This window comes from Dromiciops gliroides, chromosome 3 (assembly GCF_019393635.1).
Source record: "Dromiciops gliroides isolate mDroGli1 chromosome 3, mDroGli1.pri, whole genome shotgun sequence".
Classification (NCBI taxonomy): Eukaryota; Metazoa; Chordata; class Mammalia; order Microbiotheria; family Microbiotheriidae; genus Dromiciops; species Dromiciops gliroides.
Window position 1 is genome coordinate 174,520,092 of NC_057863.1, and position 17,785 is coordinate 174,537,876.

Consider the following 17,785-nt stretch of genomic DNA (forward strand, 5'->3'; position numbering starts at 1 on the left):
TGGTTTAGGTGTTGCCATTTGACAGATGAGAGAGGGTCTTAGTAGCTGTAGGACAGTGTGGAAGACTAGGCTAAAAACCAGTCAACAAATATTTATCAGGTACTGACTATGTGCTTGTATTATATTAGACATTGAGGACACAAATATGAGGAATAAAATAATCCCCACTTATAAGGAATAGGATCTACTCTACAGTAATATAATTACCCTCAATTAGTTTCAAATACGAATCTTTTCTCTTTTGTTGCAAATAAGTCCTTCCTTTTGAACTCTGTTTGCTACCCTTTCTTGACTTTGTTAAGCCATTTGTTTGGAGAGGTTTCCTTTTCCTAGGTGAAGGGTAACTAATGAAAATTACTGCAAAGGACCCTTCAAGTAAGAAATACCATGGATAACTTTAATAATCAAACACTTGAAAAATTATGCCAGAGAGGGATTGATATAAGTAAAGTTAGCTGCAGATAATTTCTGGAAAGGTAATTGGGAAATGAATGCAAGTCATTTATATAGTAGACAAAGAACAACTTCTTTGTCTACTGTATAAATGACTTGCTTTGTTGAAGTCTTTTGGTGTATTCTTATGTTGCTGCCCTATTTTTAAAGTTTAGTGCGTAGTGAAGGTGCATGGTATCAGACATCTTCAACTTTTTTTGTGCATAACCTTTTCAGACATTGGGCTGGGAAGTGACTCTGTATGTGCTCGGCCCTCATCTCATCGAATAAAGTCCTTTGATTCCCTTGGATCTCAGTCTTTACTCAGTCGGACTTCAAAGTTGTTCCAGGGCCAGTATCGAAGTTTGGTAAGTGATTAAAATGAAAGCTGACTTGTATGTGTACACACCCACATGTTATTAAAGTGGTGTTGTAAAGGAATAAAAGTTGTCTTGGACTTCTCTATTCTTCCACTCACTCTTTTGACAGGCTAATGCCTACCCAGAGTCTCCATAAATTGTGATGGGTAGATTGTGTGTGTGTGTGTGTGTGTGTGTGTGTGTACATAACATCTTATTTATGCCTTCCATAAAAATGAGTGCTTGGGTATTGTGTAATATTTTCTTATTTAATCCTCTTTATAAATGTCCTCTTACACTAAAATGTTGGAATAAAGATGTATTTTTAAGGAATCCACTTAAAGATGACAAGAATGAATATTTAAGATCTATAAAACCTAAATTCTCCAGAAGTCATTTTCTCTGTACCTAAAAACATGATTTAAAGTGCTTTAACAAGTCAGACTGTGTTTTATAAAAGAGGAAAACCCATATGATAGCCAAAAATTCGTTTAAGGGAAAGAGATAGAAATTAATGGATTGCTTAAGTGAAGAAAAATTTGATTTTGTATTATCAGAATGGGCAAGGAGCACATTGATGATGAAATAGGAAAAGGCAGAGTGAAAAGTAAAGGGAAAAAACCAAGAAACATAGTATTAGCTGAAGATGGTGTGAAAGAAGGTAGAGTTTGATGTGAAAACTGTTACGTCAATGACATATTTTTAAGTCTAAAGATATTTCAGTAAGGCAGAAGAATCTGAACTACCTGCTCTACTTGTCTCCTTTGCCATGCAAAATAAACCAAAGCACACTTCTTTAAATTAATGAATGATGAGATACAAGGGCCTGGTTTTCTTTAATGTTAGAAGTAAGTTATTTTAAATCAGAAATATATTAAACAAGAATATTATAAGATACATCAATAATGTGGGATTTTGCTGTTGTTGAGTTTTATTGTTAATGTGTATGTGTTTTCATGTGGATTTTTGTTGTGATTTTAGCTAAATGTATTTATTCACTTGACTTTTATACCGTACTTGTAGAATATCTACTTTAAGACAGAAAGGGGAATTGGTGTGAAAGGTAGCATGAACTAGTCAATAAAGAGTTAAATGCTTATTGTAAGCTTAGCTACTGTGCTCTGCTCTTTTTTCAAGCACTCCTAAGTTTGAGCTTATTAATAATCAAGTACTTTACTAGAAGCAGTAGTAAAATCCATGAGGCATATTGGCAGAAAAGTAAAAATAATCCTCTCCACTTTTTAAGGCAGCTAATAGAAAATAGATCCGGCAGTTATGTGGTACAACTGATAGAGAGCTGGGCCTGAAGTCAGGAAGACACATCTTCCTGAGTTCAAATGTGACTACAGACACTTACTAGCTGTGTGACCCTGAGCAAGTTGCTTAACAGTTTCCTCATCTGTAAAAAGAGCAGGCAAAGAAAATGGCAAACCATTCCAGTATCTTTGCTTCTTGGGAAATGGGGTCACAAAGACTTGGATACTACTGAAAAGACTCAATGATAGAAAATAGAAGAGATTAGAAACATTTCTTTGCTATTTATCTGTACTTTTTTTTTCATTTCAAAATTTCCTGTTTCTGAATGTGATTGAAGTAAATTTAAATTTTACTGAGTGTATCTCTAGAAAAGTTTGGAATTGCTTTGGGAGGATTATGGCTTCAAATTAAAGAGAATTATATAAATCATTGGAAAAAATCCTTTTTTTGGCTATAAAAGAAATTCAGAAAGGTTGTGAACAGAGTTATTTTGCCTTATACTAGACAGCTCTGAGCTAATTTTGAACAAAACAATTTCAAATGTATATTACCTCTGCCTTGCTCCCACTTCTTTTCCCCACAATTCTTCCATTTTCCTTTTCCTTCTAAGTCTCTTGCTGCTTTTTCTTCCAGGAGGCTCAGTTTGTGAGTTTTTTCTTATTTTTCTTTTTTAAATTAAAAATTTTTTTTTTATAACAGTGTCTGCTTTAGAGGCAGCCAAGAGGATTTCTTGAGAGGAATCAGGCACTCCAAAAAGGGATATAAATTTCCATGTTTCACATTTATGAATATGAGTCAAATTGGTTGGTAAGGATTTTATTTTCTTAGAGCTAAACACTTGCATCACATAACATTCCTTATAAAACAGTGGATCATGAAGGTGGCTTACTATTTGTAACTGGCTGGGAGCAGAATTCTTTTGTATGGTCAGCCTTGTCTGGTTCTGGAAAAGCATATGTATTGACTTAATTGCTACAGTTGCCTTCAGTTACTGAAATTTATCACCAGGACTGGGTCCATATGTGTTTTATACAAAACACATTTACTGAAGTTATTGTGGCTAAGGTCACAGAGAAGAAAATAAAATGAATATCATAGTGGACACATGAAGAATAATCCTCAGAGTTTATGAACAAGAGCTCTTCCACGCAAGGAGTGTAGGAAAATTTTAAAGACAATTTATGAGAGCGGAGAAGCACATACTATGTCAGTTTTTTAAGCAACAGGCTTTATTTGGCATGTTGATGAACTTGGTTTTAACCCCCATTAGTTAGTAAGCCAGCAAGCTGTTTTTCAGGGGAAAAAATGCCAAATAAACTTAATATTCTTGAAGTTTTAGACGTTTCTTTAACCAATATGTGCAACTTCCAAGGAAAACCAGAGCACTTCTGTCATGCATATAACAAAGAAGAAGGAACAGTGTTTTGGTACGGCTAATTTATCTGATGATTCTGACTTTGCAATTCATACTTACTGCTGTACTATTGTTTTAAATTTTTCCATACTTCAGATGACAACATACAGTGCGGAAGAACAGTGGCCCAAAATTCAGAAAATCTGTGTTATGGTCCCTGCTCTGCCTCTAATTTGTTGTAACTGTTAACAATTTGTTTAACTTGTTAGGCAGTTGTATGGATTTATCTTTTAAGTTTTTCATCTCTAACACTTTGATTATAAATTAACCTATGGCTCTATGAAAGAGACTAATTTTTTTCTCTTTTTAAAAATGAAAAATTTCTCTGAGATCCATGGTATTTAAAATACAGGTCCTTCCTGTCTCTTCCCTGAAAACTGCCCCCCCCATCTTATTCTTCTTTCTTAAAGAAATTGTGTGTCCTTCTTATTCCCCTTTCTTATCCTGTTTTCCTTTCCAGATAACTTCATTTCCCCTTTTTTATCTAAAACAAGCCCCCAACCCCCCCCCGCATTATTCTATTTTTTTTAATACCATGCATTTACAATGCCATTGTTTAATACTAGTTTTAGGGAAGCACAATATATTTATTTGTCTTTTGATATAAATCTGTATGAAGTAGGGGAGTGGGTACAATATTTTATTTAGTTCTAAAGATGTCATGTGTGGATACAGGGGGGAGTTTTTACCATGAGGTAGTGAAGAAAGGTAGAGGTGGAGATTAGTACTAGTTGCTAAGTGCTGATCCTTGCAATTTTAGAAAAATGATGATTTTTGACGTAGATTTTGCTAGAGAAGGTCAAATACTTGATCAAGAAAGCTTTCAATGGATGTGATTTTTGTAGAGGAGAATTGGGCAAATTGAAGAATATTCTGTGTTCTTCATTTTCCTAATATTTTCAGCCCATAGTTAAACAAACAAGAAACACAAGAGAAATTTCAGTGGAAAATATCTTCAGGAGTTTATGCATCATAAATTTAGAGCTACTATGGACCCTTGGAAATTATCTAGCCTCACTAAGGAACTGAGGCCCAGTGAAGTGAAGTGACTTGCCAAATATCAAACAGGTAGAAAGTGGCAGAGTTAGGATTTGTATCAGTATTTTAAAAAAAATTGTTTTTTTTGGTGGGGCAAAGAGGGTTAAGTGACTTGCCCAGGGTCACACAGCTAGTAAATGTCAAGTGTCTGAGGCTGGATTTGAACTCAGGTCCTCCTTAATCCAGGGCCAGTGCTTTATCCACTGTGCCACCTAGCTGCCCCTCTGTATTAATATTTTGACTCAAAAGCCAATACTCTTTTCAGTGGACCTTGTTATTTTTTTGGATATTACCCAGAGTATCTGTGAATTTAGTATGAAAAAACTGCTGTTTGTCATCAATGTATTTTTCTGATAATTCAAATAGAATAACCTATTGTCCCTCACCTCTACAATGTTGTCAACCAGAAGATGAATCTGTTTGTTGGAGAGTCAAATATTAGACTAATTTTCCCTCTTTGCATTAATTAAAACTGCAACCTCCTTATAGTGATGGAGTTGCATAATCAGGCCGAGGGCACTGAGAAGTCACAAATTTAAAAAAAAATTATTCATAATCCTAATGTTGATTATTTGTCTAAGAAGAAAAGAGTTGGCACTCTACTAAAAGAGCTCAATCATATCATTATTGATATTCTTGCTATAAATAAAACTTGAAGACATTAAGAAATAAAGGTTTTAAATGGAAGACTAGGTCACAAGTTCTCAGAGAGGCATGTGCCCAAAGTAAACTATTATTTGCTCGTATCTGCTTAGAGTACATAGGATCAATCTAGTCAGGCAGTAAACATGAACAGATGCCTAGTAGGTACCAAATGTGGGCTTAGGTATTGGGCATACAAATAGCTTTTGCTCTTAAGGAAGGATGAGTACATTTAAGCAGACCACCAAAGACATACTTGAAGTTTTTGCACCACTTTCCTTTGCAGAGAATAACCATTGTGGTATAGTGGAAAGAACACTAGATTTGGGGTCTTGATTTCTAATCCCTGGCTCTGGCGTTTACTACCTGTGCAACCTTGTGAAAGTTTAACTTCTGTGAAACTCCCTTTCATCTGTGAGCCTTTTAACTCGATAAATTCTCGGAAGAATATGACAAGAACCTTCCAACTAAGCCAACATGCACCTTAATTTTGGTGACTTTACTTAAAAGTTAGGCACAAGGGAAGATGGTAAAGGCCATGATGGAAGGACAAGAAAATGAAAGGGACCCAAAAGCCTATAGTGTAAACTGAAAATGTCCTGTCTGTAAATTTTTAATTCCTTTCTTTTTTGGGGGGGGGGCAATGAGGGTTAAGTGACTTGCCCAGGGTCACACTGCTAGTGTCAAGTGTCTGAGTTGGGATTTGAACTCAGGTCCTCCTGAATTCAGGGCCAGTGTTTTTATCTAGTGCGCCACCTAGCTGCCCCCTAATTCCTTTTTCAAGAAGAATGCAGGAAGGTGCTTGATCAGGTGAACGCTGAACATCATAAAAATTTTAATTGACTATATCTTAGCATTCATATCAGCAACTGCCAATCCACATGCCTTATTTTTTATCTTTACAAAATCTTTATTTGAATACTCTGCATATATTGAAAATATTTATTATGAAAACATGAGAATGTAATCCAGACAGACTTTCACAAACTACTACAACAGAATGCATCTTTATAATCACAACTAAATGAAAGGTATAGAAACTAGAAGAGTCTAAAGTTCTTAATATTTGTTGACTTAAAAAAATTGATATTCATTCAGATGCTTTCACATACATAGTAAAATTATGAAAGATACAGACGTGGAGATAACTTTGGTAGTTCTCTGAATTCAACAGTCACTGGTGGTGTTAAAGATGTTGGTCCAGCCACCCACATTGGAAAAACAAAGTGGATGAAGAATATGTACTGCTAAGACTTAGAAATGTAACTGGGTGGGCAGACTGTTGATTTAGTCCATCTGTGTATCCATCTTAGCAAGTCACTTTAGTGAAAAGAGCTATACCCAGAATCAAATATAAAAAGGTAGAAACATATCTGTTTTGAGGCATCACACGATTGTTTCAGTGGCCCCAAATTGCTTTTTGCCACAAAAGCTAGCATCTTCGCTACTAAGTCTCTTACTGTTGCTGTGTAGCCACATGAAAGCATGATCTTGGAAGCTTAAAGTTCCAAGTTAACTAAATGTGAGAAGTAGAATGGAATACATTGAGAATATGTGTGACCTGAAAAAGAAATGGATTGGTTATTTGTTGAGAATGAAAAATTACAGTTAAACACCTGGGTTCTATATTGATCCAGAATTTTTTTTCTGCTCTTTTATTTGTTGGAATGACTGGTTAAATGGCTTAAACTTTGTTTTTCCTTTCCTTTAAATGTTTATATGGAGGGATGCCCATACCAGTGAAATCCCAAGTTCATCAAAATGCTACAGTTTTCCTGCAGAAATTTCCAATATCATTTCCTTTTAGAAATTATTATGTAACTTTGAAGAGAATGATAACATAAGCTTCATTAAAAAAAAATCTCTAATAGCTACAAGAACTTAAAAGAACTTTTAAGTAATTGTGGTCACATTAAATTCTTACCACACTTAAAGTTAAAAACAAAGAGTTCCTAATAAGAGGAATACTTCAACATAATCTGGACACATGTACACAATTAAAACTTTTTTATTTTTAAATAAAATTTCTTTTTCAAGAACACTGGTCATTCTTTGGAGGCAAAACACCTTGAGTAAAATTCTAACTTTTTCAAATTCCAACCCTTTCATTTGCTACCTGTGACTTTCTTTAGGCCTCAATTTCCTTACCCAAAAAACAAGTGAGTTGGACTGGATGGTGGTGATGATTCTATATTTATGATCCAATGATTATTTTTGTACATCAATTTGGTTACAAAGTAAAGTTAAAAGAATCTTAACAGAAATGTTTTCTCTTCATTCTATTTGCACAGTTTAAAATGGGATTAATTTCAGTTTGCTTAAAGCTTTTTGTGTGATAGATGTACCAGTTTCGTAAGAAAATAGACTCACTCTTCCATATGTCTGTTCTTTCATTTAGGACATGACGGATAATAGCAACCATCAACTGGTGGTGAGAGCAAAATTTAATTTCCAACAAACAAATGAAGATGAACTTTCTTTTACAAAAGGAGACATCATCCATGTCACAAGAGTAGAAGAAGGGGGCTGGTGGGAGGGCACTCACAATGGCAAAACAGGCTGGTTCCCTAGCAACTACGTCCGAGAAATCAAATCAAATGGTAAGTGTCTGAGGTTTTCATATTTGTAGAATTGTAAGAGGAACAGAAGGAAGCTAGGATATAATTAACTAGATCTGCTACTAACAGATATTTTTCTGCTGTTTGAATAACTTCAAGTGGCTTAATATTTCTCTTCTAGTTTTCTTTTTAAGTAGAATTTATTGCACCGTATCAGTGCATAGACTGCAGAACTAAACAGCTACATAAACATACAGTGACATTATTATCATAGTAGTAATGATTTAGAAATTTATATGTAGTATTCAAACACTACACTTTTCAGGATGGGGAAATACCTTACCTCTTCTTTTTCTAATTTATCCATAATAACATTTCGAGATTAATCTTGGCATAGCCTTGGTAATTTGATATGTTTATTAAATGTCTGCTGGGACCAGAACAATGTGCTAGGCCCTGGATGAGATACCAACTTTTGATAAGACATCGATCCTTGGCCCTTTTGTAGCTAATAAGTCTAGTGTTTCTTAACCTTTTTTTTTTTTTTAAATAATTGATGAGCTCCTTTAACATTGGGGTGAAACTTAGGCACCCCTTCATAGAATGTTGTTAAATGCATAAGGTCTAATATACAAGTTTAAAAGGAAACTAATTATATTTAAATATTGCTATCAAAATAGTAAAGAAAACAACAACCCAATAACAACAACCCAATGGAATCCAGTTTAAGAACATCTTGTCTAGTAGGAGGAGATGACATTCACAATTACCTGTAATACAAAGTTATACCCAATATGTATGTAGTAAAGATGTAAGCTAAGTGTTATACACACTCTGATGGGGTAAAGTTTATTACTGACTTGGGGTATCAGGGAATGCTTCCTGGAGGGAGGTAGCTTTTGATTTGGACTTTTAAAAATAGAAATGCTGCAGTGAGGAGGGGAGACATTCCAAAGGGATGTGTAAAGGCAAAGGGGTAGTTTGGCTGAAGTAAGAAATACATGCATATGAATAGCATGAAATAAGATGCAAAAGGCAACACAAAATGAAGGAATGTAAAATTCTGAAAGGAGTCAGAGTAGTCATAAGAGCCCAGCCCCCCTCATCTTGCAAATGGGCAACTGTAACCCCTAAAGAAGATCATGTGCTTTTGTTCACAGTCACAGGACTAGTAAGTGCCAGGTTTGAACCCAAGCCAAACCAAAACCCAAGGTCATTCATAGCTATCATGGCACTAGGTTGTAGAGAACTACAACTTCTAGGGTAAGGAATTTAAACTTTTTATTAGGCACTAGGGAATTATTGATATTTCAAACAAAAGCGGAATATACATGTACAGGAAGTGACTGTGTAAAGGGTATGAAGAGTGGTTTAAAGAGGGAAAGAGAGAGTATATATAGGAATACTTGTTAGAAATACACTATACCTGGTTCATCTGGGTAATAATGAGGGTTTGTAAAGTAGTGGCACTGATGTTAGACAATATATATGCAAAAGTTGTGTTGCCGGTAGATTTCATAGACTCTATGACTGATTAGACAAGAAAGACAGGAAAGACAGGAGGCAAAGATGATAACATTGTTTTGAAATTGGTAGATTGGATAGATGGTAGTTTTATTGAATAATGAATTCAGAGGAACGAGTTTTGGGGAAACTTAATAAGCTTAGTTTTAGACACATCAAGTTTGATTTGCCAATGGTACATATTGAATATGAGGTACAAGGTAGGAACTTTAAAGACATAGGCCTGGGCCCTCAGGAGAGGTGACTGCTGAAATAAAAGAATTTTCATTGAGGTCACTTGAGGCCATGGGCTTGAATGAGGCTGAAGAGAATGTAGAAAGACGTGGAAGTTGTGGAACACATACTTTTTAGTATTTGAGAAGAAGAGGCAGAGGAATTTGAGAGGGAGATGTAGAGTACTCTTAAAAATACTCAGGTCATTTTTCACTATTTCTTTTGGATATTCTACCTTCCAACTAAACTAGAATACTTTTTGTTTCCCAGACATGTCCCTGCTTTCTGTTTCCTATGTCTCAGGCACTGTGTTAGTCTAAGGATACAAGTACAAAGAGTAAAGTATTATTTACTCACAGTGAGTTTGTATACTAATGATAGACAGAGACAGAGAAATATGAAATTGATAAATACTACAATAATACAAAGTGGTTAAATACAACATAGGTCAGGAGGGCGCTATGAGCTGGGAAGATCTGGGAAGTCTTTATATGTATCATGGTACTTGAGCTTTCTTTTAAGGGAAGAGGGACGCTATGAAGTTGGAGTTAGGAGGGAGTGCATTCCAGGCATGAGGGAGACAGCCAGTGCAAAGCACTGAAGTGGGAGATGGAATATCACGTGTGATAAACAGAGAGGAAAGCCAGATTAGCCTAATCACAGATGGCAGTAGCAGGTAGTGAGGCTGGAAAGATAGGTTGGGGTATGTTGTATATTGCTTTAAAAGTTAAGCAGAGGGATTTATATTTCATGCTAGATTAATAGGAAGTCACTTGAGTTGTTTGAGTAATGTAGTTATATGGTCACATCTGCATTTAAGGAAAATTATTTTTGTAGCAGTGTGTGTAACATGTGTTGGAGTACAGAGAGACTTGAAGTGGGAGACCAATTAGAAGGCTATTACAGTAATTTGGGTGAGAAGTGATGAGGGTCTAAAATAAGGTTGTAGTGGAGGCAGCTGGGTGGATAGAGCACCGGCCCTGGATTCAGGAGGACCTGAGTTCAAATCTGGCCTCAGACACTTGACACTTACTAGCTGTGTGACCCATAGCAAGTCACTTAACCCCCATTGCCCTGCAGACAAACAAACAAACAAATAAAATAAGGCTGTAGCTATAAAAGCACAGAAAAGGCATCAGATGCAAAAGGCATTGTGGAAGTAGGGATGGCAAGAGATGGCAGCTGCTTGAAGATCTTGGATAAGTACAAGTTAGATGTCCAGGATATTGTGTAAATTATAAACCTGAGACACAGCAAAGATGGTTGTGCTTCCAACAGAAATAAAGAAGGATGGAAGAGGGGAGGGGTTTATCTCAGAGGTGTCTTAGAGCCAGTTCTAACTAGGAAGTTGGTAGTCATTTTTTCAGTGTGAGCATTTACACTTTAGAAATGGCAGTTGCTCCAAATCAGGGCTTGATTTATCGTTTTATTGATGGTTTAGACTTAAGAAAGTGATAATAATGCAGAGCAAACTTAAAAGTATATGTGCATGCAATTTTTCTTTCCTTCTGGAGAGCTTAGTTGTTAAATATTTACCACGTTCCTCTGCATTGCTCTATTAACATTGTTTGAGGTCAGTAGGGGTGCAATAGAAGGCTCAGGGAATGAAGTCATTATCAAGATGGTAGGCCTGGTGATTGTAGACTGATACACTATTATTATTAATGCAAAAGTCATTTATATAGAACTTGAAGGTTTCAAAGTGCTGTTTTAGGGGGAAAGATGAGTTCAGTTTTAGACATATTGAGTTGAAGATGGCTCTGGAACAGCTAGTGTGAAATGCTCACATTATACTTGACATTCTAGATAGTTATCTTCTCTACCAGACTTTACACTCCAGGAGAGAAGGTACCATGTCTTGGTCATCTTTTTAGCTCTGACAACACTTAGCAGTGTTTTGTATATGGTATTCACTTAGTTGTCAAATGACCTGATCTATGTGAAGGCATTGTACGTGAATGGATATTTCTTTATATTCTTTTAGACAGACACAGTTCAGCAGGCTTTTTGGACCTGATAGACTTCTTGAATTCTTTTTTGCGCCATTTATGTTACCACCCTCTGTGCTTTCTTATGGGTAGGGATGTGGAGCTGCACTTGTCAAAGTATATTCATGTTGAATATTTCTATGTCCTTGTTAAGATTTTTTTTTATTTAGTAAAAGTTATATGTATATATTTTTTACATTTGCCTCATGGATTTGATATATGTCTTGAACCATTTTTTTGGGGGGGGGGCAGCCTGCCCCTGACCCAAGACTTCTGTAGGTCTTCCTAGGTAGTGAGCTTCCCATCACTGGATATGTTCAGATAGAGGCTGAGATGGCAGCAATTCTAGATGTTGTGAAGGTTATTCTTTCATTGGGTGATTGCTTGTCCTAAATGATCCCTTTGGGCTCTGATGCAATGATTTTTTAAAATTATAATTTGATAGTGAGAAAGATATAAGGGAAATTAATTTAGTACCCATTCTTTACTGTATTCATATATTACCCTCTTGTAAAAGAGACTCCTCCTTTTAAAAGAGATATAGCATATGACAACTTATAAGAGGGCAAAGGGGGCATCATTTTGGAAATATATTGTTTGAAAAGGAGCTAGACTGGTTATATTAGCAGATTGACCTCTTCAATGCTGTACTGGTACTCACAAAATGTTAAATGATGCAGTGAGGAGGGGAGACAATCCCCACTCCACCTCCACTGACAGACTGACTGACTGATAGGAAAGAGACACAGACACAGAAGCAGGCAGGCAGATACTGGCTTGTGAAAGGAGATCCTAGTATAATGCAAGGTTAACACTGATAGGTCACTGTTGGGGAGGGAGGCTTGAACTGAGTGAGGAAGATGTTAACTTAGGGGCATGCTCACCGAGTTGAAGAAGCAAGGCACTTGATAACTTTATTTTTTAAGCCAATTATTCTTGTCAAGCTGTTGGGTTGTTTCTATCTCCCGAAAGAGTACGATTGTCAGCAGTTTTTGGTGTCTGGCTTAGAATCTTTGCTGCTGGCCCTAGTTACACATCTGGATTATAGCTTTAGATTCCTAAGTATTAGGAAGAGTTTTGGAGGATAAAATAATTTCTCCTTAATGCTTCCTGTGATGGCTGGGGAAGACAATATGACTTGCAGATAATGACTAGTGAAAGGCAACTTTGTATAGGGAAAGCACAAGAAGTTGGGTTTTTTTTGCATTGAATTTGTTTACAAAAGAGTTGAATAGTGTTTAATGTTATAAAGAAGTAGGTTGAGAACTGAGAAAAGACCATCAGATTTGTCAATAAAGAGATTATTGGTAGTATGGAAGAGAACAATTTCAGTTCGTTGACAAAGTTGGAAGCTAGCTTACAGAAGGTTGAAGTGGGAGGAGAGATAAAAGGATGATTGTTTGAGGGGGGTGATGAGGTCTAGTGCAAGGTTTTGTCTTTTTTTAAGTATGAGGGAGACTTGGACATATTTGAAGGTAGTAGGGAAGGAACCATTATTGAGATTACAGAGAAAAGGGATGATTTGGGGGCATTCTGCTGGAGAAGACAGCAGGCTTTGTCAAAGAGAGGGCAACCTCATTGTCAGAAACCGGAGGAAAAGAGAGGTTTGGGGGTTGGTGGTGGGAAGGATGCATCATGTTAAGTGGTTTTGAGAACAGTCATCAGGTGCAGATGGTAAGAGGAGCTATGGCAGGCTTGAGAAAAGAGATTTGGAATGCTGTCTTTTGGGAGTGAAATAGAGAATCAGGGAGGGCACAGTTGAAATTAAATGACAGGGGCAGCTAGATGGCGCAGTGAATAGAGCACCGGCCCTGGAGTCAGGAGTACCTGAGTTCAAATCCAGTCTCAGACACTTGACACTTACTAGCTGTGTGACCCTGGGCAAGTCACTTAACCCCAATTGCCTCACTTTAAAAAAAAAAAAAAAGAAGAAATTAAATGACATACATTTGTCCATTCAGTCAGTGTGGTTGTGTGACTTTTTCCAGCTCCATTAAGCAGAAGGTGCAGAGGGTATAGTGGCCTGTGAATAGTCCAGGACTGGAGTTCGGCCAAGAAATGAGTAGTGATAGGATAAAGATTGGTAAGTGGCCGTGGAGAGGGAAGAGGATAAGAAGTTCTCTAAGAGGACAAAAGAATAGATTTAGGAGGGCTAAGGCATAGTGAGGGAACAATGATAGGGGTTTATGGTCAGTGTTGGGCTTTGCTGATTTCTAGAGGTAAAGTCTGGCCTGACCTATGCCCTTTACATCCTTCTGCTGTTTTCACAACTCGGGCAGCAAGATCTTCTAACTTCCAGTGCTCCCACAGGGATGCGGTCTGGGGCCAAGTCTGCTCACTGCTCTCCGGGTCTGAGCCCTAAGAGTCCCTGACCCAGCTCTGTTGACCTGTCTCTCACTGGGAGGGTCAGGAGATTGCTGTTGGGAGGGACTCAGAACTGCAGGCATCCCTTTGGTCTGAAACTCCTGCCCTGGTGATTTCACTGTTCGTTTCCACCCTGGACTGGAAGCTAGAATTGAGTCTCTGCTCTGTCTTTCTGAATCTCAGCACTTAGCACAGTACCTGGCACATAGGAAGGTCCTGATAGATAATGCCAATTGATTTGACTGTTCTTAGGATCAAAGCCACACAGTTCCTTTTTGCTTCTGAACTTCTTTACTTAATAATACATAGCTAGGGCCTCCCAGAGATTCACTTCCTTCTGTCACCCTTCTGTGCAGTTGCCCCCTGAGGTACAAACTGGTAATACATATTGGGCAGCAGATCTGCCAGATGACTCCTGTCATGGAATCCACTCATGTACCCTGATGTCTCGTCTTGCCTCCTTTTCTGTCCCTGCAGATGTTTCATTGCCAGAAATCAGTTATGACGATAGACTGGCTCTACGGTTGCAGAGATGCTGGTCTGATTGGAAATAAACTGATTTAGGGAGATAGTTGGAGAAGGAGCAATCCTGTGTTTAGAGCATGCTGGAGCAAGGTTTACTTGCTCCTTAGTGCCTTCTATGGCTGAGAGGGGGGAAAACCAGAGGCTTGTCTGCAATGCTCTTTACTGCCCTATATTGCTCAGGAAAGGAAAACCCTTCAAAGCTCAGAGAACAGATATGAATAGCTTGGCGGATCACAGACTTTAAGGGAACTCCTTTTCAGTGCTTCAGTGCCCAGCCAAGGGAACAGACCCAGGAAGCTCTGCAGATCCTAGGCTTGAGGCTATTCTTTGGTAAAATGTTTAAAATTGCTTTTAGTGGCCTGAGAGTAAAGAGCAGTAGCTTTTTCAGGAGATCAGAAGGGCCTAGAAGAGTAGCAGTAGGTGACTTGTGGGATAGATTATTTTCTAGAGACCAAAGACATCAGTGACTGCAGTCCCTAATTGTGAGTTGCCCTGGGCACATGGGTTTCTCTACCTAGGTTTATCTAAGTGTGTGCCTACTCATGGATCCTATGTGTTTTGGTGGGAGAGTATGACTCAGGTGTTTGGGTAGCCTGTTATTTTAATTATTAGTATTATTTTGCTTTCTGTTAATAAATGTTTCATGATTAGGTGGTCATTACCTCTTATTGACATCATTGTGTCATCTTGGTTTTATTTGTTTAAATGGGAAACACACCATTGGGATATATTTTCTCTCAGACTAAGGTTACCACTAGTGGTTTCCCACGTAAGAGTGAGTTGTAGCAGGGTAGCCACTCATTGGGGTAATCAATACAACCTATCTGTGTATTCAGATGGGGTTGGGGGTGAAAGGGAGGGAGGGAGGTGGGGAGGGAAGGAAGGGGGGGAGAGAGAGAGAGAGAGAGAGAGAGAGAGAGAGAGAGAGAGAGAGAGAGAGAGAGAGAGATTGATTCTGTGCTGTATCCATGCTACATTAATATCTACCTTTATTTTTGGGAAGAGAGGCTATATGTTACAGTGAAAAGTAAACTCAATTGCATTTCAATTAACTGTCTGTAACCAGTGTCCTCATTTTTAAAATGAGGGGGTTCATACTAGGTAACTTCTGAGGCCTCTTTCAGTTCTAGGTGTAGGATCCTATGATCTTTAAGAAAATTTTGATAACATTTCATGGCTCTAGCCTAGTGGCATCACTCATTCTTTGTCTTGTCAGGAATCACTAACCTGGGTTTAGCAGTCATGTCCAAAATTTTCATTGCCCTGGGATTTCGTTCCTTTAATCAGTCCATGTGTCTTAAGCTCATTGAGGTCAACTTGATAACCTCTTTTTTTTTTTTTTTTTGCGCGGGGCAATGGGGATTAAGTGACTTGCCCAGGGTCACACAGCTAGTAAGTGTCAAGTGTCTGAGGCCAGATTTGAACTCAGGTACTCCTGAATCCAGGGCCAGTGCTTTATCCACTGCGCCACCTAGCCACCCCCTTGATAACCTCTTAATAGCTCCTGATTTATCTTGGGTTTCATTTCCTATTTAGCTCCCTTTTTGGGGGGTGTTGAAGATAATTTTTCTTGGTGGAGAAAAGAGAAACAAAATAGGAACTAAATAGTGCCCCATTCATTTCATAGTTATTTAAACCAGGCAGGGATCCTATCTATCCCTTACTTTTCTTGTCCTCCACAAAAGTAAAGAAACACTTTTTATTGTTGTCAGCATTTATTAAAACTTCATTTCAAATTGTTTTAGTCTCACTGATGTTTATTCCCATTGAACCTTGCCAGTGTTTTGTATTTTTTCCTCAATTGTCTGCCTTTATCCCTTGCCTTTTAAATAAAAATCAAAATAAAGTTTATTTCAAAGTTAAATAAGCAACAACAAAAATAATTAAGTACACATTTAAAACTGAGGTTGTGATATATGAATAAAATTCAGTTTCTCACTGTCTATTGGCTTGTTGATTACTCCTGTATCTTTATGTATTTTCCTCTGTTTGTCCATACATTTTTCCTTTTGTGGTCAGATGGTACATATACACATACATATATACACATATATACATACATGTACACATATATATGTTCTCCTTCACTTCACATTACATTATTTAAATCTTTCCAAACTTTTATGTTTTTCAGAGCAATGATACAGTAGTATCCCATTGTGTTGATATCCTATGGTTTTTGCATTTACATAAATCCTGATTTATACAGCGTATTCTAAAAGTGTTCATAGAGTTTTAAACTTTATAGCATATTTTTTTTTTTGTGGGGCATTGAGGGTTAAGTGACTTGCCCAGGGTCACACAGCTAGTAAGTGTCCAGTGTCTGAGACTGGATTTGAACTCAGGTCCTCCTGAATCCAGGGCCAGTGCTCTACCCATTGCGCCACCTAGCTGCCCCAACATTGTATTTTTAAACACTGTTCCTTTGTCCTTCCTTTATAATGAGATTGAGGGTACATCCACAAAAATGCAATTGTTGAGGTAAAAGCTGTGATTTTACAATCTCCAGATGGTCTTCCAAAAACAGTCTGCTAATTTTCAGTTAAGTGGCATAATAATTAGAATGTTGGACTTGTAATCAAAAAGGCCCAAGTTCAAATCTTTTTTTTTTCCTTCCCCACCATCCCCACTTAATAGTATTTTATTTTTATCTGAATTCAAATCTTGCATTAGATCTTTATTAGATATGTGATTCTGGGAAAGTTTTTAAAACTCCCAGTCTTAGTTCCCTTACCTGCAAAATTGTGTTCATAGTAGCATCTACCTCACAGGTTTGTTGTGAGGATGATATTAAGCATTTTGCAAACCTGAAACCCAATATTAATTTTAGCTTTTGTTATCAGTTTTTACCAACAGTAGATCTATTGAAGGTTTAAAAATTTTTTTAGTGCTTTTTAAAAACTTGGTAGGTGTAAAGTACTGCCTCTGAATTCTAAATTTATTTTTTCTGATTATTACTGAGTTTGACCATTTTTTATATCTTGTTTTCCCATATAGTAAAATTTTCTTTTTGGTAAGTTTTCTTTTGATTTTTTTTGCCATTTATCTACTGATGACTGAGTATTGCCCTTATGAGGACATCATCCTAGAGTTGGTTTTCATTTAAATATTTTATTGATTCTCTTTCTCTCTCTCTCTCTCTCTCTCTCTCTCTCTCTCATATATCACTTATTGTCCAGTGACTCTCCTCATCTTCAACTCTTTCTTCTTACAGATAAGTATAGTCAGTTAAAACAAATGAATATATTGGCCGTGTTTGAAAATTAATGCCATACCAAGTGTTCTTTACACATCAGAGTTGTATGACTGGAAAAGGTGATAGACCCATCATGTAGCAAAATAAAATGATAATTGGTATAGCTTTTGTGCTTCATTGGGATCTATAAAATATTGGGAAATCGAGTGAAAGGCTTTTAACACACTGTCTGGATCTGCTATAGAGAATTATGAGGATGTATGGATAAAGGGAGA

General features: G+C 37.2%; 1 protein-coding gene across 6 annotated transcripts in view; it reads left to right on the forward strand.

Moving 5' to 3' along the window:
• The window catches only part of ARHGEF7 (Rho guanine nucleotide exchange factor 7), a 318,711-nt gene that overhangs the window by 132,159 nt on the left and 168,767 nt on the right, over positions 1-17,785 (forward strand). For all 6 annotated transcript variants that reach the window (XM_043991289.1, XM_043991291.1, XM_043991290.1 and 3 more), the window contains exons 4-5: positions 670-800; positions 7,541-7,742. In XM_043991289.1, the coding sequence (XP_043847224.1) occupies positions 670-800; positions 7,541-7,742 (333 nt within the window). The remainder of the gene's footprint in view (positions 1-669; positions 801-7,540; positions 7,743-17,785) is intronic.